The sequence below is a fragment of the Babylonia areolata genome, chromosome 34 (assembly GCF_041734735.1).
Source record: "Babylonia areolata isolate BAREFJ2019XMU chromosome 34, ASM4173473v1, whole genome shotgun sequence".
NCBI lineage: Eukaryota > Metazoa > Mollusca > Gastropoda > Neogastropoda > Buccinidae > Babylonia > Babylonia areolata.
Window position 1 is genome coordinate 18,911,338 of NC_134909.1, and position 27,894 is coordinate 18,939,231.

General features: G+C 42.0%; 1 protein-coding gene across 2 annotated transcripts in view; it reads left to right on the forward strand.

The window, feature by feature from the left end:
- LOC143277689 (glycerol kinase 3-like) overlaps positions 1–27,677 on the forward strand; it is a 55,236-nt gene extending 27,559 nt beyond the window's left edge. The window contains exons 10-18 of one of the 2 annotated variants that reach the window (XM_076582609.1): positions 294–336; positions 1,670–1,750; positions 3,686–3,764; positions 5,610–5,706; positions 6,354–6,438; positions 8,186–8,306; positions 10,999–11,142; positions 14,159–14,244; positions 19,009–27,677. In XM_076582609.1, the coding sequence (XP_076438724.1) occupies positions 294–336; positions 1,670–1,750; positions 3,686–3,764; positions 5,610–5,706; positions 6,354–6,438; positions 8,186–8,306; positions 10,999–11,142; positions 14,159–14,244 (736 nt within the window). In that variant the 3' untranslated portion in view covers positions 19,009–27,677. The remainder of the gene's footprint in view (positions 1–293; positions 337–1,669; positions 1,751–3,685; positions 3,765–5,609; positions 5,707–6,353; positions 6,439–8,185; positions 8,307–10,998; positions 11,143–14,158; positions 14,245–19,008) is intronic. The other variant, XM_076582608.1, reaches the window with a different exon arrangement.
- The last annotated feature ends 217 nt before the right edge of the window (positions 27,678–27,894 follow it).

Here is a 27,894-nt window from a genome sequence, read left to right on the forward strand (position 1 = left end):
TCTATTCATCCGCCCATCTATCTGACTGTCTGTCTGTCTATCTATCAGTCAATCTATCTCTATCTCTATCTGTCTCCCTATCTATCTATTTATCTATGTATCTATTTGTCTGTCTATATATCTATCTGTCTGTCTGTCTGTCTATCCATCTCTGTATGTCTGTCTTGCCTGTCTGTCTGTCTGTCTGTTTACTTGTTCTGTCTGCATGTTGGCCTCTCTATTGGTCTGTCTGCCTCAGTCTGTCTGTTCAACTGCACTCGCATGGTTAAACGTGTTTGTTTGTTTGTTTTCAGGTACGGCACAGGTTGTTTTCTGTTGTACAACACTGGGACAGAGGTGAGTCTTGCTGCCTAGAAAGTAGTGATGATGATGATGATAGTGATATTAATGATGATGATGATAATATGGTAATGATAGTCGTCTTCTCCTTCGTCGTTCGTGGGCTGCAACTCCCACGTTCACTCATATGTACACGAGTGGGCTTTTACATGTATTTTTACCCTGCCATGTAGGCAGCCATACTCCGTTTTCGGGGGTGTGCATGCTGGGTATGTTATTGTTTCCATAACCCACCGAATGCTGACATGGATTACAGGATCTTTAACGTGCGTATTTGATCTTCTGCTTGCGTGTACACACAAAGGGGGTTCAGGCACTAGCAGGTCTGCACATACATTGACCTGGGAGATTGGAAAAATCTCCACCCTTTACCCACCAGGCGCTGTTAACGTGATTCGAACACGGGACCCTCAGATCGAAAGTCCAACGCTTTACCCACTCGGCCATTGCGCCTGTCTGGTAATGATAGTAATAATGACAGTTATGATAATGAGGCGGCAGAGCATAAGATGATCCTCCTGTATTTAAGGAAAAAGATTATTTTGGACTCGTATAAGTTGCACACATCCGATAAGCCACACCTTTTGTAAAGTGAAAGTCCTCCTATTTTGGCTCTGCCAACAACAGCAGATGTTGTTTTCTGAGTAGTGATGTCATCTTTTCGGAAAACTGGATCAGAATGTGACTTGTTTTTGTCTGCTTGTTGCTCCGTTTGTCTGATCTGTTATCTACTGCTTTCATTTTTTTGGGTACACTTTTTGACTTACTTGTGTAAACAAAGTGAATCTATGTTTTAAACTGGTGTTCGGTTGTCTGTGTGTGTGTGTGTGTCTGTCTGTGCCTGTGTGTGTGTGTGTCTGTGTTTCCGTGGTAGACTTAAACATTGCCATTTTCTCTGGAAATACTTTGTCTGCCAATACCAAAATTGGCTTAAACATAGTATGAGAAAAAATCTTCACTGTCGTACCAATAACAGGTTGAAAGTCTCCCAAATTAAGCCATGGTTCCCAATCATTAACAGTTTATTTCGTCGAGATGTGTTCCGAAATCCCAAAATTCTAAAAACCACTTTCCACTAAGTCTTGCCGATTAGAAGGTAGGTTGTTTTCGAAGACAACATGACTTCGTGTTTCTTGTTCACAATTAAAAGGAAAGAAACAGAAATTCTGGACAGAACACTTTCGGTGAAGTTCGGGCTGCGCTCCCTGGAGAGAGCATGTCGCTGCTATGCAGCAACCCCCACTCCCCTTTTTAAAATTTTTTTTCTTTTATGCCAGGAAATGTATTTGTTTTCCTATCAAATTGGTGTGATGCGTTGTTGTGCTGGCAGCCAGTGGAGTCCAAGTCGGGTCTTCTCACTACTGTGGCCTATCAGCTGGGACCCAGGAAGAAGGCTGTGTACGCTCTGGAGGTGATGGTCTTGTGTTCGTGTGTTGTCTTTTGTCAATGCTTTAAGTGATGGTCTTGTGTGTGTGTGTGTTGTCTTTTGTTGCTGTTTTGAGGAGCGGCCCAGCATCAAAAGCCTGCTGATTCAGTGCCAGTTATACTGGACAGGACACGTTGTCCGCATGACAGACAGCAGGATCCCGAAGATGCTTTTGTATGGCCAGCTGAAGGAAGGCCACCGTGAACTTGGAAGACCCTGCAAGCTTCAAGGACACCTTGAAGACAAACCTCAAAGCCTGTGACATAGACATCGTTTCCTTGGAAACAGATGCCCTTGACTGCTCTCGCTGGAGGATTCTGTGCTCTTGTGGCATAAAGACATTTGAAAACAAGAGAACGCTGGCCATTGAGGAGAAGCGTGAGCGAAGGAAGCTGGGCTCAACTTCTGGAGACGTTTTCCCTTGCAACACCTGCGGGAAGTGCTGCGCATCCAGAATCAGCCTCTTCTCCCATATGAGGACACACACCGACAGATAAGCCTGCCTGCCTACTCGTCTGTCGGTCCGACGGGAGACTCCATCATGTGTGTGTGTGTTGTCCTATGTTGCTGTTTGAGGTGATGGTCTTGTGTGTGTGTGTGTGTTGTCTTTTGTTGCTGTTTGAGGTGATGGTCTTGTGTGTGTTGTCTTTTGTTGCTGTTTGAGGTGATGGTCTTGTGTGTGTGTGTGTTGTCTTTTGTTGCTGTTTGAGGTGATGGTCTTGTGTGTGTGTGTGTGTGTTGTCTTTTGTTGCTGTTTGAGGTGATGGTCTTGTGTGTGTGTGTGTTGTCTTTTGTTGCTGTTTGAGGTGATGGTCTTGTGTGTGTGTGTGTTGTCTTTTGTTGCTGTTTGAGGTGATGGTCTGGTGTGTGTGTGTTGTCTTTTGTTGCTGTTTGAGGTGATGGTCTTGTGTGTGTGTGTGTTGTCTTTTGTTGCTGTTTGAGGTGATGGTCTTGTGTGTGTGTGTGTTGTCTTTTGTTGCTGTTTGAGGTGATGGTCTTGTGTGTGTGTGTGTTGTCTTTTGTTGCTGTTTGAGGTGATGGTCTTGTGTGTGTGTGTTGTCTTTTGTTGCTGTTTGAGGTGATGGTCTTGTGTGTGTGTTGTCTTTTGTTGCCACTTGAGGTGATGGTCTTGTGTGTGTGTCATTGTCTTTTGTTGCTGTTTGAGCTGATTGTCTTCTGTGTGTGTGTTGTCTTTTGTTGCTGTTTGAGGAGATGGTCTTGTGTGTGTGTGTTGTCTTTTGTTGCTGTTTGAGGTGATGGTCTTGTGTGTGTGTGTTGTCTTTTGTTGCTACACGGTGAATGGAGTTGGTTGCGTCTGGGTGTGAGAGAGAGAGAAAATATGGATGTTGAGTGGGTGTGGGTGGGTGTATGGATACGTAGTGTGTGTGGCGGTGTGTGGGTGGGGCGGGGCAGGTATCTGTGTGTTTGTGTTTATGCATAAGTGTATATGCCTGTGTTCTCATGTATGTATGCATTTGTATATGTTTGTGAGTGTGTGTATATGTATGTGTGTTTTTGTGTGTATATGTGTGTGTTTGCTTGTGCGTGTGTGTGTGTGTGTTTTTATGTGTGTTTATCTTTATGCATGTGTATGCATCTATGTGTGTGTGTGTGTGTGTGTGTGCTTAAGTGTATGTGTGTGAGTATGTGTGTGTATGTTTGTGTATATATATATATATATGTGTGTGTGTGTGTGTGTGTGTGTATGTATATGAGTGTGTTTTTACATGTATGTGTTTGTGTGAATAGAATAGAACTGAACTGAATTGAATAGATTTTATTGTCATGAAACCTTAAGGTTTATAAGACACAAGTGCAATAGTAAATAAATGAATGGAAAATACACACTCAGGTAATCAGTTAATGTAGTAAATTGGAAGAGCATTCAGTGTGTGTGTGTGTGTGTGTGTGTGTGTGCAGGGAGCGATAGCGGTAACAGGGGGCTGTGTGCGGTGGTTGAGGGACAACTTGGGCATCATCAGCACGTCGGATGAAGTGGGTAGGTGACGTCCCAGTGTATTTTTCCCTCCTGCCGGCAGTTTTAATGGACTCACTTGTGTAAACAAAGTGAGTCTATGTTTTAACCCGGTGTTCAGTTGTCTGTGTGTCTGTGTGTCCGTGGTAAACTTTAACATTGACATTTTCTCAGCAAATACTTTGTCAGTTGACACCAAATTAGGCATAAAAATAGGAAAAATTCAGTTCTTTCCAGTCATCTTATTTAAAACAATATTGCACCTCTGTGATGGGCACAAAAAAATAAAAAATGAAATCTAATTATATGCAAACTGTATTTACTGTTATATTTATATTTTTTGTATTCTCTAAACTTGGCACTTTGATCTGATATTCTGACCCAACAACAAGAGCAGTCATTATTATCATTTTGTGTTCAAACAGGAACTTTTTTTGCTAAGTATGGAAGTTTTAATTATTTTGCAAACGTTTTTGGTGCAGATAGTAAAAAAGGGAAATTACTCTGTAATTAATGCTAGAGGAGTTAATTTGCTTTAAACTGATCTTTCTCATCTTAAACATTACATTTTGAAATTATACTCAATACATAAAAAGCTTGGATTTTTTTTTAAAGTGTATCACAAGTGAGTCTTGAAGGCCTTGCCTCTCTTGTTTTTTGTTTTATCTACGTTGGGTTACGCTGCTGGTCAGGCGTCTGCTTCGCAGATGTGGTGTTGTAGCATATATGGGTTTGTCCAAATGCAGTGACACCTCCTGGAGCTACTGATAACTGACAGTCTGTCGGAGTGGGCTGTTTGTACAGGATTTTGCCAGGGACAACCTTTTTGTTGCCTTGGATTCTTTTATGTGCATGCTGCACACCGGAAGTTGGTTTATCGTCTCCTCCGAATGACTAGCGTCTAGTGTTTTGTTTTATTTTATTTTTAATTTAATTTTTTTTTTTATGCTTATAGTTGACTTCAAGTTTTTGTGCCTTATAAATAATATTATTATTATCATTAGTAGGGTTTTTTTGTGTATTTATCTATTATTTATTTATTTATTTACATATTTTCTTTTCTTTTTATTTTCTTTTCTTTTATCTTTTATTATTATTATATTTAAAAAAAATTAATTAATTTATTACCCCCCCAAAAAAAAAATTGTGTGTGTGCATGTGTGTGTTTTTTTGGTTTGTTTTTATTATTATTTCAAAATAATTATTTTTAATTTTTTTAATTTTTTATATTTATATATATATATATATTTATATATATATATGTTTTATATATGTTTTTTTGTGGTATGATTGTGTGTGCATGGGCACATTCGTTTTTATGATTGTGCATGAGTGTGTGTGTGTGTGTGTGTGCGTGTGTGCATTTTTTCTTTTTGGTATGATTGTGTGTGCATGGGCACATTCGTTTTTATGATTGTGCATGAGTGTGTGTGTGTGTGTGTGTGAGTGCACGTTTTTGGGGGTATGATTGTGTGTGAATGTGCACATTTGTTTGTATGATTGTGTATGAGTGAGTATGTGTGTGAGTGTGTGTGTGAGTGTGTGTGCGTGTGCGTGTGCATGTGTGCATTTTTTCTTTTTGGTATGATTGTGTGTGTATGTGCACATTCGATTTTATGATTGTGTGTGAGTGTGTGTGGGTAAGTGTGTATGTATGCACTTTTTTTGGTTCTATGATTGTGTGTGCTTGTGCACATTTGTTTGTATGATTGTGTATGAGTTGGTGTGATTGTGTGTGTGTGAGAGTGTGTGTGTGTGTAAGAGTGTGTGTGTGTGTGTGTGTGTTCGTTTGTGTGTGTGTGTTTATAAGTGCATGCATATTGACGTGTTTCGGTGTCTGTGTGTGTGTGTGTGTGTCTGATTATCCAGAGGCCCTGGCCCAGAGGGTGGACAGTACCCACGGCTGTTACTTCGTGCCGGCCTTCTCCGGCCTCTTCTGCCCCTACTGGCAGGACAGCGCTCGCGGGTCAGTATTCCCTCCACACACACACACACACACACGCACACACACACACAGGCCTTCCATCCACACACACGCACGCACACACACACACATATGCACGCATGCACATGTGCACTTTCTTTTCCTGCTTAAATGTCTTTCCATTGTTAAGTGGTATTACACACACACACACGCCTACGCCCACACACACATGCACGCACACACAAACACACCCAAAAGTGAAAGGCCAGGATTGATATCATCTGTCAGATTACATTCTTGATATTAGAAAATATAGTTGTTGTTTTTTCTGTTTTGTTTTTGCCAAAGACAGAACTGACTGACTGATAAATTGATGAATGAGTTGATTGAAAGATTGAAGGACGATGTGAACTGATGATTGCTGAATGAGTTGATTGATAGATGAGTGGATGGAGTCAGGATTGTCTGTGGACTGATGATTGACTGAATGAGTCGGACTTTTTTGAGCTGATGATTGCTGAATGAGTGGATTGAAAGATTGCTGGGTGGATTGTGTCAGGATTGTCTGTGGACTGATGATTGCTGAATGAGTCGATTGAAAGATTGCTGGGTGGATTGTGTCAGGATTGTCTGTGGACTGATGATTGCTGAATGAGTCGATTGAAAGATTGCTGGGTGGATTGTGTCAGGATTATCTGCGGACTGAGTCAGTTCACCAACAAGGAGCACATCGCACGCGCTGCGTTGGAGGCTGTCTGCTTTCAGACCAGAGAGGTTGGTGTCACGCACACACACACACACACACACACACACATGCTGCACTCACACACACACACACACACACACACACACACACACACACACACACACACACACTGCACTCACACACACACACACACACACACACACCACACTCACACACATACACACCACTCAGACACCCACACACCCACCCACACATACCCCCCCACACCTTTCTAACCCCCCCCCCCCTCCCCACTCCCCAGCACACCCCCACCCCCACTCGAGCCCCCCCCTCTCCACCCGTGTTGGAGGCTGTCTGCTTTCAGACCAGAGAGGTTGGTGTCGCGTTGGATTAAATCATTTTTTTTTTTTTTTTTTTTTTTTTTTTTAGATACAGTCATAGCCTTCAGGGCTTTTGTGTGATTACACTAACACAACTACACCCACACATGTAAGTGTGCACGCGCGCGTGCGCGCACTCACACACACACACACACTGCACTCACACATACACACACACATACACACACATACACACCACTCAGACACCCACACACCCACCCACACTCCCACACATAACCCCCCACACACACACCTTTCTCCCCCCCCCCTCCTCAACCCCCACACCCGCTACGCACCCCCCCATCCCGTTTTTTTTTTTTTTGTTGTTGTTTTTTTTTGTTGTTGTTGTTGTGGCACTAGCAGTATTTTTGCTTGCTTTTCTTTGTGTTGTTTCCGCTTGTGTTTATTTCATAGCCTACAGTGTTGACAGCTTTTCTGTAGTATCAGTATGTGTTCGAGGGACTGTTCTGGTACCGGAAATATGTGTGTATGAAGTAAGCTTTTTTTCAAAATTTAGTGGGTGCGGGTTATATACCAGTGCCCTCAATAGACCGAACTTTATGGTAGTTTTCTGCCTTCTCTGTTTTTCTGACTTCTCCTCTTCACTTAAAAAAAAAAAAAAAAATTATTTATTTAATTATCTGATATCACTGATAGTGAAGAGACGCTAAACTAAAGCATGAGCACACACACACACACACACACACACACACACACACACAGGAGATGTGAATATATCATGTAGAGGTGTGTTGTGTGTGTGAATGTGTGCATGGTTGTGTGTGTGTGAGCGTGGTATATATGTGTGTGTATGTGTGCATGGTATGTGTGTGTATGTGTGCATGGTATGTGTGTGTGAGCGTGTGTGTATGTATGTGTGCATGGTATGTGTGTGTATGTGTGCATGGTATGTGTGTATGTGTGCATGGTATGTGTGTGTGTGTGTATGTGTGCATTGTGTGTGTGTGTGTGTGTGTGCATGGTGTGTGTGTGTGCATGGTGTGTGTGTGTATGTGTGCATGGTATGTGTGTGTGTGTATGTGTGCATGGTATGTGTGTGTGTGCATGGTGTGTGTATGGTATGTGTGTGTGTGCGTGTGTGTATGTGTGCATGGTGTGTGTGTGTGTGTGTGTATGTGTGCATGGTGTGTGTGTGTGTGTGTGTGCATGGTATGTGTGTGTGTATGTGTGTGTGCATGGTATGTGTGTGTGTGTATGTGTGCATGGTGTGTGTGTGTGCATGGTGTGTGTGTGTGTGTGTGTATGTGTGCATGGTGTGTGTGTGTGTATGTGTGCATGATGTGTGTGTGTGTGCATGATGTGTGTGTGTGTGTGTGCATGGTGTGTGTGTGTGCATGGTATGTGTGTGTGTGTGTGTGCATGGTATGTGTGTGTGTGTATCACTGTATGTGTGCATGGTATGTGTGTGTGTCAGCTACTGGAGGCGATGAACAAGGACAGTGGGATACCTCTGCACCAGCTGCAGGTGGACGGGGGGATGACAGTCAACTCTCTCCTCATGCAGCTTCAGGCTGACATCCTGCAGATCAAAGTTGGTACGTCCACCTGTCTGTCTGTTAGGGTGTCTGTCTGTCGCTCTGTGTGTGTGTGTGTGTGTGTGTGTGTAGATTGCCGGTCAACTGACACACACACTGACTGATGGATTGTCTGTCTACTGACACACACACTGACTGATAGATTGTCTGTCTACTGACACACACACACTGACTGATGGATTGTCTGTCTACTGACACACACACACTGACTGATAGATTGTCTGTCTACTGACACACACACTGACTGATAGATTGTCTGTCTACTGCCACACACACTGATAGATTGTCTACTGACACACACACTGACTGATAGATTGTCTGTCTACTGACACATACACTGACTGATGGATTGTCTGTCTATTGACACACACACTAACTGATGGATTGTCTGCCTACTGACACACACACACTGACTGGTGGATTGTCTGTCTACTGACACACACACTGACCGATAGTCTACTGACACACACACTGACTTAAGGATTGTCTGTCTACTGACACACACACACTGACTGATAGATTGTCTGTCTACTGACACACACACTGACTGATAGATTGTCTGTCTACTGACACACACACTGATAGATTGTCTACTGACACACACACTGACTGATAGATTGTCTGTCTACTGACACATACACTGACTGATGGATTGTCTGTCTACTGACACACACACTAACTGATGGATTGTCTGCCTACTGACACACACACACTGACTGGTGGATTGTCTGTCTACTGACACACACTGACCGATAGTCTACTGACACACACACTGACTTATGGATTGTCTGTCTACTGACACACACACACTGACTGATAGGTTGTCTGTCTACTGACACACACACTGACTGATAGATTGTCTACTGACACACACACACTGACTGATGGATTGTCTGTTTACTGACACACACATTGACTGATGGATTGTCTGTCTACTGACACACACACTGACTGATAGATTGTCTGTCTACTGCCACACACACTGATAGATTGTCTACTGACACACACACTGACTGATAGATTGTCTGTCTACTGACACATACACTGACTGATGGATTGTCTGTCTACTGACACACACACTAACTGATGGATTGTCTGCCTACTGACACACACACACTGACTGGTGGATTGTCTGTCTACTGACACACACACTGACCGATAGTCTACTGACACACACACTGACTTAAGGATTGTCTGTCTACTGACACACACACACTGACTGATAGATTGTCTGTCTACTGACACACACACTGACTGATGGATTGTCTCTACTGACACACACACTGACTGATGGATTGTCTGTCTACTGACACACACACTGATAGATTGTCTACTGACACACACACTGACTGATAGATTGTCTGTCTACTGACACATACACTGACTGATGGATTGTCTGTCTACTGACACACATACTAACTGATGGATTGTCTGCCTACTGACACACACACACTGACTGGTGGATTGTCTGTCTACTGACACACACTGACCGATAGTCTACTGACACACACACTGACTTATGGATTGTCTGTCTACTGACACACACACACTGACTGATAGGTTGTCTGTCTACTGACACACACACTGACTGATAGATTGTCTACTGACACACACACACTGACTGATGGATTGTCTGTCTACTGACACACACACTGACTGATGGATTGTCTGTCTACTGACACACACACTGACCAATAGATTGTCTGTCTACTGACACACACACTGACCGATAGATTGTCTACTGACACACACACTGACCAATAGATTGTCTGTCTACTGACACACACACTGACCGATAGATTGTCTGTCAACCCACACACAGAGAGAGACTGAAGCATTGCCCTTCTACTGACACTCATACAGACTGATTGTCTATCTTCTGACAAACACTCACGGATTTCCTCTCTATACTGACTCACTCACACAGATTGATAGAATGTCTTATCTTCTGACAAACAGACTGATGGATTGCTTGTCTACCGACACAACCACGACTCAGACTGATAGATTGCCTGTCAGTTTATAGAGGAAGGCGGCAAAATGGTTAAGATGCTTCTCCGCCAATACAGTGCCCGTTGAGGGTCTGGAAATGAATTCCGGTCTCAACCTTTCCTCTCTCTCTGGAAAAATCAAACTAAGTGTCTCATCTTTTGGATGAGACGATAAATGAAGGTCCCACGTGCAGCACGCACTTTGCGCCCTGAAAAAGAACCTAGTGGCAACATTAACTCACTCAGTACGGCCACTCCTCTCTTCTCCTCTACACAGACCCGTCGGATGTCCAGTGGGTGTCTGAATGACCCAACCTTTAGCTTCCGTCGTCAGAATTGTGGTATTCTTTGACAACATTCACCTCTTCAGTATAAGAGCCTTCCGCTTGCAATATTTTGATGATGGTAATTGGGGTGAAACGCTGTTAACGTCGTCTCTTTCGCCGTTCGTATGGAGAGAGTTAATTAAGCGTTGTCCACTGGCGAAATTCTACAAAAGAAATCCACTCTCGACAGGTACACAAACGTACACGCATGCACTCCAAGGCCTGACAAGCACGCTGGGTTGTGCTGCTGGTCAGGCGTCTGCCTGCCTGACAGATATGAGGTGTGATAAACATGGCTTTGCTCGAACACAGTCACGCCTCCTTGAGAAACTGCTGCAAACTGAACTTGTCATCATCTTCCCTTGCTCTGACCAGTTCGGCCGTCCATGACGGAGACGACGGCGCTGGGAGCAGCCATGGCCGCTGGGGCTGCCCGGGGGATCGAGGTGTGGAACATCGACCAGGAGGAATCCACCTCCATCACCACCGACATCTTCACCCCCGCCGTCACCCAGTCAGGTGTGTTTTAAACTGTCATGTGACCTTATTAATCCAATCAGGTGTTTTTTTTTTAAAACTATCATGTGACCTTATTCAGCCAATCAGGTGTGTTTTAAACTATCATATGACCTTATTCAACCAATCAGGTGTGTTTTAAACTATCATATGACCTTATTCAACCAATCAGGTGTGTTTTTTTAACTATCATGTGACTTCCTTCAGGTGTGTGGGGCAGTGTCATGTGGCTTCATTCAGCCAGTCAGGTGGGAGGGAAAATGTCATGTTACTTTCTGTGCAGCCAATCAGAAGGATGTGGAAATGTCAGGTGACTGGGAGGGGAAATGTCATGTGACTTGCCATTCAGCCAGTCAGGTGGGAGGGGAAATGTCATGTGACTTTCTGTGCAGCCAATCAGAAGGATGGGGAAATGACATGTGACTGGGAGGGGAAAAGTCATGTGACTTTCTGTGCAGCCAATCAGAAGGATGGGGAAATGACATGTGACTGGGAGGGGAAATGTCATGTGACTTGCCATTCAGCCAATCAGGTGGGAGGGGAAATGTAATGTGACTTGCCATTCAACCAATCAGGAGGGTGAAGAAATGTCATATGACTTGCCGTTCAGCCAGTCAGGTGGGTTGGGAGATGTCATGTGACTTGCCATTCAGCAGTCAGGAGGGTGGAGAAATGTCATATGACTTGCTGATTGGCCAATCAGGTGGGTTGGGAGATGTCATGTGACTTGCCATTCAGCCAATCAGGAGTGTGGGGAAATGTTAAAAAGGACAGAAGGAGAAGGCCTTCCTATGCCGAGGCCTTGACACGGTGAATATGAATTCACTGCCTTAATGGCTGTAAGAAGTTATGAGACCTTTCAACCTTTTTGTTTTTTAACAGTCATGAATGCTAGAATACATTTTCTTCTTTCTTTTTTCTTTCTGTTACACAACCAACATCGACTTGCCTACGACTCTGTCGTGGTTCATGCATGCTGGGTATTTTCATGTCTCCATAACCCACCAAACGCTGACAGGGGTTACAGGATCTTTAGCGTGCGTATTTGATCTTCTGCGTGTGTATGCACACGAAGAGGGTTTAGGCACTGGCAGATATGTTGACCTGGGAGATTGGAAAAATCTCCACCCTTTACCCACCAGGCGCCGTTACCGTGATTCGAACCTGGGACCGTCGGATTGAAAGTCCAACGCTTAACCACTTGGCTATTGTGCCCATTGGAGAAGAAGAAAGTATTGAAGAAGAACTGACCTCCAGACACCAGTTGTTGATTCCATAGTACATATCTGTGAAACTGCGTTTTTGGGGCGTGTCTGTTGTGCATGTGTGGGTGTGTGTGTGGGTGGGTGTCTTCATGTTTTGTATTTGTTTGCTTGTTTGTCATCATTGTTGTCTTATTTATTTGATTATTTGTTTATTGTTATTGTTATTTTATCATTATTTTCATTACTACTATCTAATTATTATTTATTTATGTATGTACGCTTATTTTATTTTATTTTATTTTTATTTTTTTCTCAAGGCCTGACTAAGCGCGCTGGGTTACGCTGCTGGTCAGGCATCTGCTTGGCAGATGTGGTGTAGCGTATATGGATTTGTCCGAACGCAGTGACGCCTCCTTGAGCTACTGAAACTGAAACTCCATAGTACATTTGTCAGAGAAGAAGAAAGTGATAAAATTAACTGATTTCCAGACACCAGCAGTGATTAATGCTGGAATACATTTGTCAGAGAAGAAGAAAGTGGTAAAATTAACTCATTTCCAGACACCAGCAGTGATTAATGCTGGAATACATTTGTCAGAGAAGAAGAAAGTGGTAAAATTAACTCATTTCCAGACACCAGCAGTCATTAATGCTGGAATACATTTGTCACAGAAGAAGAAAGTGGTAAAATTAACTCATTTCCAGACACCAGCAGTCATTAATGCTGGAATGCATTTTGTCAGAGAAGAAGAAAGTGGTAAAATTAACTCATTTCCAGACACCAGCAGTGATTAATGCTGGAATACATTTGTCACAGAAGAAGAAAGTGGTAAAATTAACTCATTTTCAGACACCAGCAGTCATTAATGCTGGAATACATTTGTCACAGAAGAAGAAAGTGGTAAAATTAACTCATTTCCAGACACCAGCAGTGATTAATGCTGGAATACATTTGTCAGAGAAGAAGAAAGTGGTAAAATTAACTGATTTCCAGACACCAGCAGTGATTAATGCTGGAATACATTTGTCAGAGAAGAAGAAAGTGGTAAAATTAACTGATTTCCAGACACCAGCAGTGATTAATGCTGGAATACATTTGTCAGAGAAGAAGAAAGTGGTAAAATTAACTCATTTCCAGACACCAGCAGTCATTAATGCTGGAATACATTTTGTCAGAGAAGAAGAAACTAAAACCAGTGAATAATTTTTAGACATCATCAATTATTAACACAAGAATTCAGGTTTGTCAGAGAAGAATAATGTTATAGAGATATGTGATTTCCAGACGACAACAATCATTCATGCCAGAATACATTTTTGCCAGAGAAGAAGAACATAATGAGACTGGTGATTTTCAGACACCAACAGTTGTTAATGCTGGAACACATTTTTGTCAGAGAAGAAGACTGTAATACAAAGAAATGGATTCCAACTGCCAACAGTCTTTGATGCCAGAATACATTTTTGTCAGAGAAGAAGACTGTAATACAAAGAAATGGATTCCAACTGCCAACAGTCTTTGATGCCAGAATAAATTTTTGGCAGAGAAGAAGACTGTAATAGAGATATGTGATTTCCAGACGACAACAGTCAAAATAACGCCAGAACACAATTTTTGTCAGAGAAGAAGACTATAATAGAGATAAGTGATTTCCAGACAACAACAGTCAAAATAACGCCAGAATACATTTTTGTCAGAGAAGAAGAATGTAATAGAGATAAGTGATTTCCAGACGCCAGCAGTCAAAATAACGCCAGAACACAATTTTTGTCAGAGAAGAGGTAAGAACATGATACAAAGAACTGGTTTCCAGACGCCGACAGTCGTTACGTTCGCTGGAAGAAGGCTGTGGAGAGGTCGATGGACTGGGAGACTGACTCTGCCCCCATAGGTGAATGAGTAAGCTTGGTGTGGTTTTTTTCCTTTTTTCTGTTGCGTTTCGTTTTGCTTTGTTTTTAACCCCTTACCTGCTGAAGCTGGAGAAGATGAGATCAGGTTTTTTTGTGGGTTTTTTTTTTTTTTCATGAATTTGTTAAGTGTCTTTCCTGTGATACTCTTCATGCACTTTTAAGCAAGAGGTGTGTTTGATTTTGGTGAACAAAAAGAGGAGAAGTCCCGAGAGGAGAGGTCCAGGTGAAGAACGCTGACACTGTGAAGTGTAAGCTCCATCTGATCTCAGTGAGGTGACAGTCCTTCGCTGTATTGTGTTGTATTGCATTGTATTGATTTGTTTTGTTGTCACAACAGACTTATCTGTGTGAGATTCGGGCTGCCCTCCCCCGTATTGTATAGTATTGTATTGTATTGCATTATTGTATTATTTTTTTGTCACAACAGACTTATCTGTGTGAGATTCGGGCTGCCGTCCCCCGTATTGTATTGTATTGCATTATTTTTGTTGTTGTTGTCACAACCGACTTATCTGTGTGAGATTAGGGCTGCCCTACCCCTTTTTGTATTGTATTGCATTGCATTGCATTGCATTATTGTATTATTTTTTTGTCACAACAGACTTATCGGTGTGAAGTTTGGGCTGCCCTCCCCCGTATTGTATAGTATTGTATTGTATTGTATTATTTTTTTGTCACAACAGACTTATCTGTGTGAAGTTCGGGCTGCCCTCCCCCGTATTGTATAGTATTGTATTGTATTATTGTGTTATTTTTTTGTCACAACAGACTTATCGGTGTGAAATTCGGGCTGCCCTCCCCCATATTATATTGTATTATCGTATTGTATAGTATTGTATTGTATTGTATTATTGTATTATTTTTTTGTCACAACAGACTTATCTGTGTGAAGTTCGGGCTGCCCTCCCCCGTATTGTATAGTATTGTATTGTATTATTGTATTATTTTTTTGTCACAACAGACTTATCTGTGTGAAATTCGGGCTGCCCTCCCCCATATTATATTGTATTATCGTATTGTATTATTGTATTGTATTGTATTATGTTTTTGTCACAACAGACTTATCTGTGTGAAGTTTGGGCTGCCCTCCCCCGTATTGTATAGTATTGTATTGTATTGTATTATTGTATTATTTTTTTGTCACAACAGACTTATCTGTGTGAAGTTCGGGCTGCCCTCCCCCGTATTGTATAGTATTGTATTGTATTGTATTATTGTATTATTTTTTTGTCACAACAGACTTATCTGTGTGAAATTAGGGCTGCCCTCCCCCATATTATATTGTATTATCGTATTGTATTATTGTATTGTATTGTATTATTTTTTTGTCACAACAGACTTATCTGTGTGAAGTTTGGGCTGCCCTCCCCCGTATTGTATAGTATTGTATTGTATTATTGTATTATTTTTTTGTCACAACAGACTTATCTGTGTGAAATTAGGGCTGCCCTCCCCCATATTATATTGTATTATCATATTGTATTATTGTATTATTGTATTATTTTTTTGTCACAACAGACTTATCTGTGTGAAATTAGGGCTGCCCTCCCCCATATTGTATAGTATTGTATTGTATTATTGTATTATTTTTTTGTCACAACAGACTTATCTGTGTGAAATTAGGGCTGCCCTCCCCCATATTATATTGTATTATCATATTGTATTATTGTATTATTGTATTATTTTTTTGTCACAAAAGACTTATCTGTGTGAAATTCGGGCTGCCCTCCAGCAGAGAGAACCTGTCTCCTCTGAGCTGTGTTGCATCCCCACTCCCTCCCCCCTGCCCCCCCCCCCCCCTTTTTTTTTTTTTTTTTTTTTTTTTTTGTCTGCAAGTACATTTGTTTTCCTATCAAAATGCATTTTTCTGCAGAATTTTTCCAAGAGACAACCCTTTTGTTGCCATGGGTTCTTTCCTGTGTGCTAAGTGCATGCTGCACACAGGACCTCGATTTATCCTTGCATCTGAATGACTATCATCCAGACCACCACTCAAGGTTGAGTGGAAGGGGTGGGGGTGGGGGGGGGGGGGGGGGAATACTGGTAAGCGCAGGATTCGATTGTTGTGTGCCTCCAAATTCTCTCGCTCACTTCCAAGGCAGTACGTTATCACTGGGCCAACACTTGAGAGTACTGGAGCCAGTTGCATTGCTCAGACGGAAGAGCCTTTTATGGTTGTAACCTGCCGCTAACTGTGTTTAGTATGGAACTGACCAGTGGCGTAGTTTGGTCAACGTAGGCATTTAGTCACGTGTAAACTGTGTCAAAAAGTTAGAAGCAAGCAATGCAACTGGCACCTGGTCAGCAGCAGGTAAGGGGTTAATGCTTTGGGCAGGTTGTGCATGTGAAGGGGTTAACCGGTCTGCTTGGTTTTGTTGTACGTTTCTTTTTGCTTTTGTCCTAGCCTGGGTTTTTTTAACTCTGTTTTTTGGGTTGTTGTTATGTGCATGAAGTGTTGAATTGGTGATTTATTCATGGTGTTTTTGCTTGCTGCATGATTGATTTTGTATTTCTCTTTTCTGTTACAACAGATTTCTCTGTGTGAAATTCGGGCTGCTCTCCCCAGGGAGAGTGCGTTGCTACACTACAGCGCCACCTTTTTTTTTTGTTGTTGTTGTATTTTTTCCTGCGTGCAGTTTTATTTGTTTTTCCTATCGAAGTGGATTTTTCTACAGAATTTTGTCAGGAACAACCCTTTTGTTGCCGTGGGTTCTTTTACGTGCGCTAAGTGCATGCTGCGTACGGGACCTCGGTTTATTGTCTCATCCGAATGACTAGTATCAAGACCACCACTCAAGGTGTAGTGCAGGGGGAGAAAATATCGGCGGCTGAGCCGTGATTCGAACCAGCGCACTGATTCCCTCGCTTCCTAGGCGGACGCGTTACCTCTTGGCCATTACTCCACATTTATGCATGTTTGTGTGTGTGTGTGTGAGGGAATCAGTTATTCACATAATTCAGCAGTGTTTCATGCATCGAAGGATGGTTTCTGTCAGAGTTGTCACCTTATCCACGCATTTGTTCTCTTGTTTATCTGTGCCTTCATATCTGTGAAACTGCATGTTTGGTACATATCTGTTATGCATATGTGGGTGTATGTGTGAATGTGTGTCTCCATGTTTTACATTTATTTGCTTATTTATCATCATTGTTGTCTTTTTTATTTATTTTTTTTATTATTATTATTATTTTGATCACTACTTTTTTATATTATAATTATTATTTATTTATTTATGTACGCTTATAGTTGACTTCATCACGTTTTTGCACCTTATACATATTATTAGTAGTGGTAGTAGTTATTTTTTTCATGTATTTATCTATTATTTATTCACACCCTTTTTTTCTTTTTTTTTCTCGAGGCCTGACTAAGCGCGTTGGGTTACGCTGCTGGTCAGGCGTCTGCTTGGCAGATGTGGTGTAGCATATATGGATTTGTCTGAACGCAGTGACGCCTCCTTGAGCTACTGAAACTGAAACTGAAACTTATCTGTGTGTCTGTGCGAGCACGCATGGTTGTGGTTTAAGTTTGCGTTTGCACATGTGTGGAGGAATTTTGTTTAATGTCCCGTCACACACATCGGTGATTGAAGACATTTTGTTAAATTATTTATGAATACATTTGAGCATTATCGGTTAGTAAGCATGACAGATATATAAAGGTGTGTTTCTGTGTGTTATAAACTTCTAGTAAACATGACAGATATAAAGGTGTGTTTCTGTGTGTTGTGTGTAATAAACTTCTCCTAGTAAACATGACAGATATAAGGGTGTGTTTCTGTGTGTCGTGTGTAATAAACTTCTAGTAAACATGACAGATATAAGGGTGTGTTTCTGTGTGTCGTGTGTAATAAACTTCTCCTAGTAAACATGACAGATTATAAGGTGTGTTTCTGTGTGTTGTGTGTAATAAACTTCTCCTAGTAAACATGACAGATTTTAAGGTGTGTTTCTGTGTGTTGTGTGTAATAAACTTCTCCTAGTAAACATGACAGATTTTAAGGTGTGTTTCTGTGTGTTGTGTGTAATATACTTCTCCTAGTAAACATGACAGATTTTAAGGTGTGTTTCTGTGTGTTGTGTGTAGTATACTTCTCACAGTAAACATGACAGATATAAGAGTGTGTTTCAGTGTGTTGTGTGTAATAAACTTCTAGTAAACACGACAGATATAAAGGTGTGTTTCTGTCTGTTGTGTGTAATAAACTTCTAGTAAACACGACAGCTATAAAGGCGTGTTTCAGTGTGTTGTGTGTAATAAACTTCTCCCAGTAAACATGACAGCTATAAAGGTGTGTGTTGTGTGTAATAAACTTCTCCTAGTAAACATGACAGCTATAAAGGTGTGTGTTGTGTGTAATAAACTTCTCCTGGTAAACATGACAGCTATAAAGGTGTGTGTTGTGTGTAATAAACTTCTCCTAGTAGACAGCTATAAAGGTGTGTGTTGTGTGTAATAAACTCTCCCAGTAAACAAGACAGATATAAAGGTGTGTCTTTTTTTTTTTTTACATTATAATTATTATTTATTTATTTATTTGTGTAAGCTTCTCTATTATTTATTCACCTTTTTTTTTCTTTTCTTTTTTTTCTCTCAAGGCCTGACTAAGCACGTTGGGTTACGCTGCTGGTCAGGCATCTGCTTGGCAGATGTGGTGTAGCGTATATGGATTTGTCCGAACGCAGGGACGCCTCCTTGAGCTACCGAAACTGAAACTGAAACTCTGTGTGTGCTGTGTGTGTTTGAACCCAGTACCCCAGGGCAACAGCTACAGACGCACGCTGGCCGGGGGGCTGTTCCTGTGGACCAGCTTTGCTGTCCTCGTGTACGCACATCTTCATCGTCAGGCCAGATGATGATTCCTGTTGACCTCCTAGTCGTAATTCTTGTATAGTTCTTGTATGCAATATGCCTGTGTAATGTGCTTAATCCAGATAATTACTACATATACATGATATACACATGTAGAGAGAGAGAGAGGGGGGTTGGGGTGGGGGTTGGGGGGGGGATAGAGAGAGAGAGAGTGCTGTTAGAGTTAGCGGCGTTGAAGATAAAAAGGACGTCGAACATTCTGTAGGTTTTAAGATTTAAACTTTTCTTCTTTTTTTATTTTTATTTTTATTTCTCATAAATATTCGTTTTTTGTCTTGCTTTTGTTATAGTTACCCTCGAATAAAGAGGGATTAGCAATGATGATGATGATGATAATCATAGTAATAGTAGTAGTGATTATAGCAGTAATAATGATAATGATGATAATAATGATATTGATAATAATAACTATAATGATAATAATAACGGATACTTATGTAGAGCTCTGTCCTGGAAACTGCTCTTGGTGCTTTTACAAAACATGTAATGTTATACATACCACATTATGTCAATGTTATACACACACACACAGACACACACACACACACACACAAATGTGCCCAGCACACTGCACAGACATGAAAACACAATGCATACATACACGCAAGCATACATTCAGAGATACATACATACATACATATCAGCTCCCCCTACCCTCACCTTTCACACACACACACACACACACACACACACACACACACACACATTACAGAGTGTGTGTGTAACAATATTGATAGACAATCAGAGCTGATGATTATCCAAGAGTTACTTGGATAAGTGCGTCAAATTTTTGTTATTGCGCGCACGCATGTGTGTGTGTTTTATGTCTGTTACTCAACAAGTATCCATTATTATTATTATTGTTACTGGGTATGGAATAGTGAAGGAGAATATAGCAACACATGGTAGGACATCAACAGGAGCTAATGCAGGCACTTGAACACTCACAGAACAGCGCACCACCCAGGCATACACATTGTAAGGATTGCTTGGTACGCACAATTTTCTAACCGAGGGACTCTTGATGCACGCAGTGTTGATGACTTGAGGACTGTTGATACACACAGCTTTCTAACATAATCTTCAGCCCTCAAGATTTCCCCCGTGGGGATGGGGGGGGGGGTGTCATTCAGTATAAATAGCGTCCCCGCCTTCTGGAAATTCTGTGCTGGAAATTTCCTCTTTTCTATCACTCTCTTTGTTTCTGCCTTTTTTTTTTTTTTTTTTTCGTTCTTCTTCACTGTTGTCTCCTTTTTCCACCGTCCCAGTCCATTCCTCTTTCTTTTTTTTCAAGCAAGCCTTGGCACGTTTTTTTTTGTCTTTTCTGGAGTCTATGATGTAGTATCCGTGCTGTTTTGCTTTGGCGATTAGGTAGTGAGATGTAAACACTGGGATGGGCACTAGCTGCCCATTCTGCAGTATTATTTGCCTATATAGCCTTTTTTTTATGTATTTTTTTGTTGGCTTTGAAATATTGTTGGGGTTTTTTTTCTTCCTTTTTTACAATTTTTTGTAATCTGGGGATGATAAATCAAGCGGAATGGCTGGTGTCCTCAGCATGGCCTAGTCTTGTTTGTCCAAAGGAGCTAAATGGATGGGATACTGTGTCATGAACTGTGTTATGCGGGTTTGCCTTGGTGTTTTATTTCTGTGGATGTGACAGTTTTGTGTTGATGCGGTTGAGCGTTTGTATGGTTTGACAGTCCTGATATGGATGTGTGCGGTCGGCTGGACTGTAAGCAACAAGAACAGGAACAAGCCTTCAGGATCCTGAAACAACAAAGGATGCCATCCGTACAGCAGTCATGTACAGTGGAAGCAAATTGTGGAATGTGTTGAACTTGGCATTCAAGAAATGAAAATCATAGATTAAAAAAAAAAAAAGTGTCATTTTTTTTCCCTTCTCCTGTTTTTGTAATTATTAGGGTTCTTTTCTTTCCAATTAATCCCCCCGCCCCCTTTTTTTTTTTTTTACATGGGCCTTAATTAAATGCAGAGTAAAACATAAGGGAAGAAAATTATCACAAATGAATATATATACTGCAAAGTTAGAAAGTGTACACGAGATGGTGGGTTTTTTGTTTGTTTTGTGTTTGGTTGGGGAGGGGGCAAGGAGGGGGGGGGGTCATGTGGAGAAAAAGAAAAGAAAACCGACGAAATGCACCCATCATGTGTAAGATACATTATCATTTGATCACATTTGTGATGGGGATCGGTTTGAAGACAACTTACCAGTGAAAATGAATGGGAAGCTAAAGAAAATTATTTGTAACATTAGCTGAAGAAGAAAGAAAGAAAAAAAACCCTATGCACTCCTGTCCTGCAAGGTAAAAATTATGATCAGTGGTATTTTGTTTAATATGATTAAAAAAAAAAAAAAAGTATATGAGTCCCTTCACTGAGAAACAGTATAGTCATACATATCCTGGACATATCAAGGAACTTCCCGTGGGTGATAAAATATCATCACTGTGGACTTCAAATGATGTGTGGGGTTCGTCCATCGGGATCGACGAGGACCATCTAGTCATCCCTGGGGGTGGGTGGGTTGGGCTCTGTGGGTGCGCAGATGACTGGTCAGGCCAGTCCGCGCCCGGAAGGTTCTGTCGCAGTGTGGACAGGGGATGGTGGCGGCTGTCGGGGACTTGCTGACACTGCTTTTCCTGGCCTGTCTGCGTTGCTCTGCTGCAGCGATTCTGTTGGCCTCACAGGATTTGGCGCCTTTGTGGACATCTGAACGCCACTTTGGTCTGTCCATTGCATTCAGCTCCCATGTGTCGTGGCTGATGTTGAAGGCCTTCAGAGAAGCTTTCAGAGTGTCTTTGAAGCACTTCTTTTGGCCTCCATGGGAGCGCTTGCCATGTTGGAGTTCGCCATATGATAGGACAACCATGAACACGTCTCCCATTTGGGTGGCAGTTGATTGACGATCATCATAAAAAACAACGTGTTCAATGATTGGGACCAGGAGATTCACCACCTGCAGTTGTGTGAGTCAGCACAAGTATACTACACATGCACGGCAGGTGCTTTTGTCATGGGATGACAGGACACATGTATACCTGTGTCTGCAGTGGAGTGAAGTTGTCACATGTCATGTCAGCTCTGTCCTGCTTCAGTTTAAGGACTGACAGTGGTGCTGTCATGTGTGATGTCAGCTCTGTCCTGCTTCAGTTTAAGGACTGACAGTGGTGCTGTCATGTGTCATGTCAGCTCTGTCCTGCTTCAGTTTAAGGACTGACAGTGGTGCTGTCGTGTGTCATGTCAGCTCTGTCCTGCTTCAGTTTAAGGACTGACAGTGGTGCTGTCGTGTGTCATGTCAGCTCTGTCCTGCTTCAGTTTCCCCTATGGCTGTAAAGGCTAAGGGACCTTTAACCTTTGACCTGTGAATACAAGTTCACTGTCCCCGATGGCCGTACAGGCTAAGGGACCTTTAACCTTTGACCTGTGAATACAAGTTCACTGTCCCCGATGGCCGTACAGGCTAAGGGACCTTTTAACCTTTGACCTGCGAATACAGGTTCACTGTCCCCGATGGCCATAAAGCCTTAGGGTCCTTTAACCTTTGACCTGTGAATACATATACACTTTCCCTTTTGGCCGTACAGGCTAAGGGACCTTTAACCTTTGACCTGTGAATACAAGTTCACTGTCCCCTATGTCCATAAAGCCTTAGGGACCTTTAACCTTTGACCTGTGAATACATATACACTTTCCCGTATGGCTGTAAAGGCTAAGGCACCTTTCACCTTTTGACCTGTGAATACAAGTTCACTGTCCCCGATGGCGGTAAAGGCTAAGAGACCTTTCCCCTTTGACCTGAAACTTGGAGTCCCATCAAGAAACAAGCAGCGCCACGCTGGATAGAACAGAATCAAACGCTGACCAGGGGAATATAGTGTGCAGTTTTAACCCAGGCTGCTTTTCTTTGGCTTAGTTGGGTTTGATGGTGAATGGATATTATGATAGGATTTTTTAATATTTTTTTTAAATAAATAATTTTTGGTTTGTGAGCAGTGAGACTGACTGTAGCTTGTTCACAAGCATGTTTATGTGGTGACGAATGATGTGTGTGTATTTGTGTGTGTGTGTGTGTGTTAGCGCTGTGATTATTGAACTAAAACGTTTGTACCCCATGGGTGATTATGGAATGATTGATTGATTCAGTTGCTCAGCATGATTGGTTATGGAATGATTGATTGTTCAATTGCTCAGCATGATTGATTATGGAATGATTGATTGTTAATTACTCAGCATGATTGACTATGTAGAATGATGGATTGTTCATTGCCCAGCATAGTTGGTTATGTCAAGCGTTCAGCATGACTACGTTTTTGAGATCCGTGGCTCCAGACTTGGGGGGGGGGGGAACCGACTGAAGGCTGGACGTCACACACGCCATGTTATGCACGTTCATTGGTTGTGCTTCTGGAGAAAAAGCCAAGATTAATGTGATACCCGACTGTGCCAGTTCCAGTACGTTTTGTGACTTGTTTGTGTAGAACAAACAACTGCTTTGAAATGCAGATGATATATATATATTAAACAACATAAAGAAGGGACATGTATGTGTTAGGTGCACAACGAGCAGCTCTTTGGTAGACTGAGTGCTGGTTGGTTTTTTTTTTCGGAGAACGCTTCAGCCTTAGCACTTTTTCTGTGGCCATCATAGAGTGTTTCTGTGTGGCCATTATAGTGCGTTTCTGTGGCCATCATAGAGAGTTTTTCTGTGGCCATGGTAGAGTGTTTCTGTGGCCATCATAGAGAGTTTTTCTGTGGCCTTCGTAGAGTGTTTCTGTGGCCATCATGGAGTGTTTTCTGTGGCCATCATGGAGTGTTTCTGTGGCCATGGCCATCATAGAGTGTTTCTGTGGCCTTCATAGAGTGTTTCTGTGGCCATCATTGAGTGTTTCTGTGGCTATCGTGGAGTGTTTCTGTGGCCATCATGGGGTGTTTCTGTGGCCATGGCCATCATAGAGTGTTTCTGTGGCCTTCATAGAGTGTTTCTGTGGCCATCATTGAGTGTTTCTGTGGCCATCGTGGAGTGTTTCTGTGGCCATCATAGTGTTTCTGTGGCCATTATAGAGAGTTTTTCTGTGGCCATCATGGAGTGTTTCTGTGGCCTTCATAGAGTGTTTCTGTGGCCATGGCCATCATAGTGTTTCTGTGGCCTTCATAGAGTGTTTCTGTGGCCATGGCCATCATAGAGTGTTTCTGTGGCCATCATAGTGTGTTTCTGTGGCCATCATAGAGTGTTTCTGTGTGGCCATCATAGAGTGTTTATGTGGCCATCGTGGAGTGTTTCTGTGTGGCCATCATAGAGTGTTTCTGTGGCCATTATAGCGCGTTTCTGTGGCCAACATTAAGTGTTTTTGTGGCCATTATTGAGTGTTTTTGTGGCCATCATTGAGTGTTTTTGTGGCCATCATAGAGTGTTTCTGTGGCCATCATAGTGTTTTTGTGACCATCACAGAGTGTTTCTGTAGCCAATATAGTGTTTTTTGTGGCCGTTGCAGATTGTTTCTGTGGTCACTGTAGAGTGTTTCTCCTGGGTGTAGCAGTGGAGGGTTGGCTGCTAGGAGGGTTGAAGGCTACCATCCCTGTAGCCCCTCCAGGAAGCAGCTGAGAAAAGTGGAAGCGGGAGCAAGTCAGTGGCTGTAGCTACCAGCGCGTAGCCTGGGGAGGAAAGGAAGAGACTGGTGACAGCTGCACTGACAGGGCGGAGCTGCAGTGTGTGCCCAGGGGTGTGCGTTTATAGCACGATGTTGTTTGTAGGTCAGTGTTTGTAGGTCGGGTATTGTAGGTCAGTGTTTGTAGGTCACTTTTTGAAGTTCAGTGTTTGTAGGTCAGCGTTTGTGAGCTGGTTTTGTAGGTCAGTTTTTGTACTTCCGGTTTTGTAGGTCAGTATTTTTTTTTATTTTATTGAACACACCCTACCCCCTCGCTCCCTTCCCGCCCTTTACCCCCAAGCCGTCTTTTTCTTACACATGGATCCAACACGTCAAGAAGGAGCACCTCAGTCTCTTGTAATTTTCTGCTTGGTCTGTTTCACTTGAGATTATTTAAATCTTGTTGAGATTATTGAAAGCCAACGCACAAAAGAAAAAGGGTGGCGCGTGTGGGGGGGAGGGTGGGAGGAAAATCCCTACCCACCCCCCACCCCAAGAAAAGGAAAACCTGTTCTCAGCCTTTGGCAAGAGGCAAATACAATGGTTTTCTACATTGTTTATTGTCATTCTAAAATGTTTCTACACAATTTTGTGTAGGTTTTCAGCTGTAACTTATCGTCCCAATGATCATGAAGGGTTCAAAATGTCATCTCCACAAATCTATGAGATTATAAAAAAAATTTTGTTGTTGTTGTTTTTTGTTTTAAGTAGAAAAAAGGAAATGTTTGTTCAGAGGTATTGTTCCCGTGTGTTTGGAACCGCCCACTTGTTTTATTTATTCTGTCCCCTTTGCAAGAGATTGGAAATGTCTGCCTGTCCCCAACCTGAAATCTGCCCTCCCCACTTAAAGACAAACCCCAGGGGTTCTCTGAACTAGTTCAAGCACTTACAAGACCATGCAACATATAATACACATGCATGATGGTTTCACACAAAATCATATTGCCTGAAAGAGAAGCATGGTATACATACATACACACACACCCTCCCTCTCTCTCTCTGTGTTTCCTTTACTCACTCAGTCCCCTCCCTCTCCACAAGCTCTGCATCTAAGTACAATAATATTATTGTTATTATATTATTATGATATGTAGGTGTAGAGTGCTGTGTTTTGAGTCATGCAGTTGATTCATTGCGAATTGTCATCATTGTAGCATGATTGTTGACCGTTAAAATAAGAGTTGTGTGTCATGTGGTTGATTCACTGGGAATAGTCATCAACATAGCATGATTGTTGACTGTTAAAATAAGAGTTGTGTGTCATGCGGTTGATTCATTGGGAATAGTCATCATTATAGCATGATTGTTGACTGTTAAAATAAGAGTTATGTGTCATGCGGTTGATTCATTGGGAATTGTCATCATTATAGCATGATTGTTGACTGTTAAAATAAGAGTTATGTGTCATGTGGTTGATTCATTGGGAATTATCCTCAATATAGCATGATTATTGACTGTTGAAATAAGAGTTGTGTATTTTGTGTCATGCGGTTGATTCATTGGGAATAGTCATCAATATAGCATGATTGTTGACTGTTAAAATAAGAGTTGTGTATCTTGTGTCATGCGGTTGATTCATTGGGAATAGTCATCAATATAGCATGATTGTTGACTGTTAAAATAAGAGTTGTGTATCTTGTGTCATGCGGTTGATTCATTGGGAATAGTCATCAATATAGCATGATTGTTGACTGTTGAAATAAGAGTCGTGTGTCTTGTGTCATGCAGCTGATTAATTGGGAATAGTCATCATTATACCATGATTATTGACTGTCAAAATTAGAGTTGTGTGTCTTGTGTCATGTGGTTGATTCATTGGGAATAGTCATCAATATAGCATGATTGTTCACTGTTAAAATAAGAGTTGTGTGTCTTGTGTCATGCAGCTGATTCATTGGGAATAGTCATTATAGCATGATTGTTGACTGTTAAAATAAGAGTTGTGTGTCTTGTGTCATGCAGTTTATTCATTCCTCCATCGTTTTTAAAGAGTCTTGATCAACTGTTGGGCAGTTATTAAACATGTTAGATTTGATTATTTGTGGGGAGGGGAGGGGGGAGAGAGAGAGCAGAAAGAGAGGGAGAGAGATGATCTCAGGTATCGTGTTTCTTTTCTTCCGTTTTTTTTTTTTTGTTTTGTTTTTTTCCCCACCCCCAACATTCACCAGAAAGGTCGTCATTGTCATCAGCTCTGACAAGAGAGTGTGTGTGTGGACGCCTGCCTGCGTCTCTGATCTCCTCTTTCCGTCACTGTGTGTGTGTTTGTGTGCTTGTGACTGTGTAAACTTCGCAAACCATGACTATATACATTGTTCTGAAGTGTATCACATTTTTCTCATCACCAGTTTCTCCCTTTGTCTGCTGTTCCCAGAGAGAGCCAAAAGCCACACAGTGCAGTGCCACCTTCCCCCCCCCCACCCCCTTTCTGGAGGTGTGTTTGTTTCACTATCAAAGGGGACCTTTCTACATTCTACAGCTTGTTTCCAGGGACAACCATTTTGTTGCCGTGGGTTTGTTTATGTGCGCTGACTGCACACGGAGACTTGGTTTATCTGAAAGACTGGCACTCAGACCACCACTGAGGGTCTGTCTGGTGGAAGGGGCGCTAAAAACAGAAAATCCTGGTACGTGTACAGGACTGGAACTGGTGGGACTGTCGCTTCCTAGTCAGGTGCATTACCACAGGGCCAACGCTTCACTGTCTTTTTCTCTGCCTTTCTTCCTTTGTATCTTTTCTCCTTCTTTTTCTCACTCTCCATTGAAATTCATACACGTGTATGTGGTGAAGAAGTACTGAGAATGTATCGACAGTTATGCACTTAACATTGAATGGTAGCTGATTGTATTACGGCCTGAATAAATTGTCAAAAGGAAATTAAACATCTGTTGTTGGAGTTTAGTCAGTTGTGCTGTTAGCCGCTCTTTTTTGAGAGGTGTCTCGTGTTTTGTGCGATGAAATGCGTTGTGTGGAGATGAAATGCGTTGCGTGGTGTGGAGATGAAATGCGTTGTGTGGTACGTGGTGTGGAGATGAAATGCGTTGTGTGGAGATGAAATGAGTTGTGTGGAATTAATGTGCCAGTTAGTTTTTCTACTCT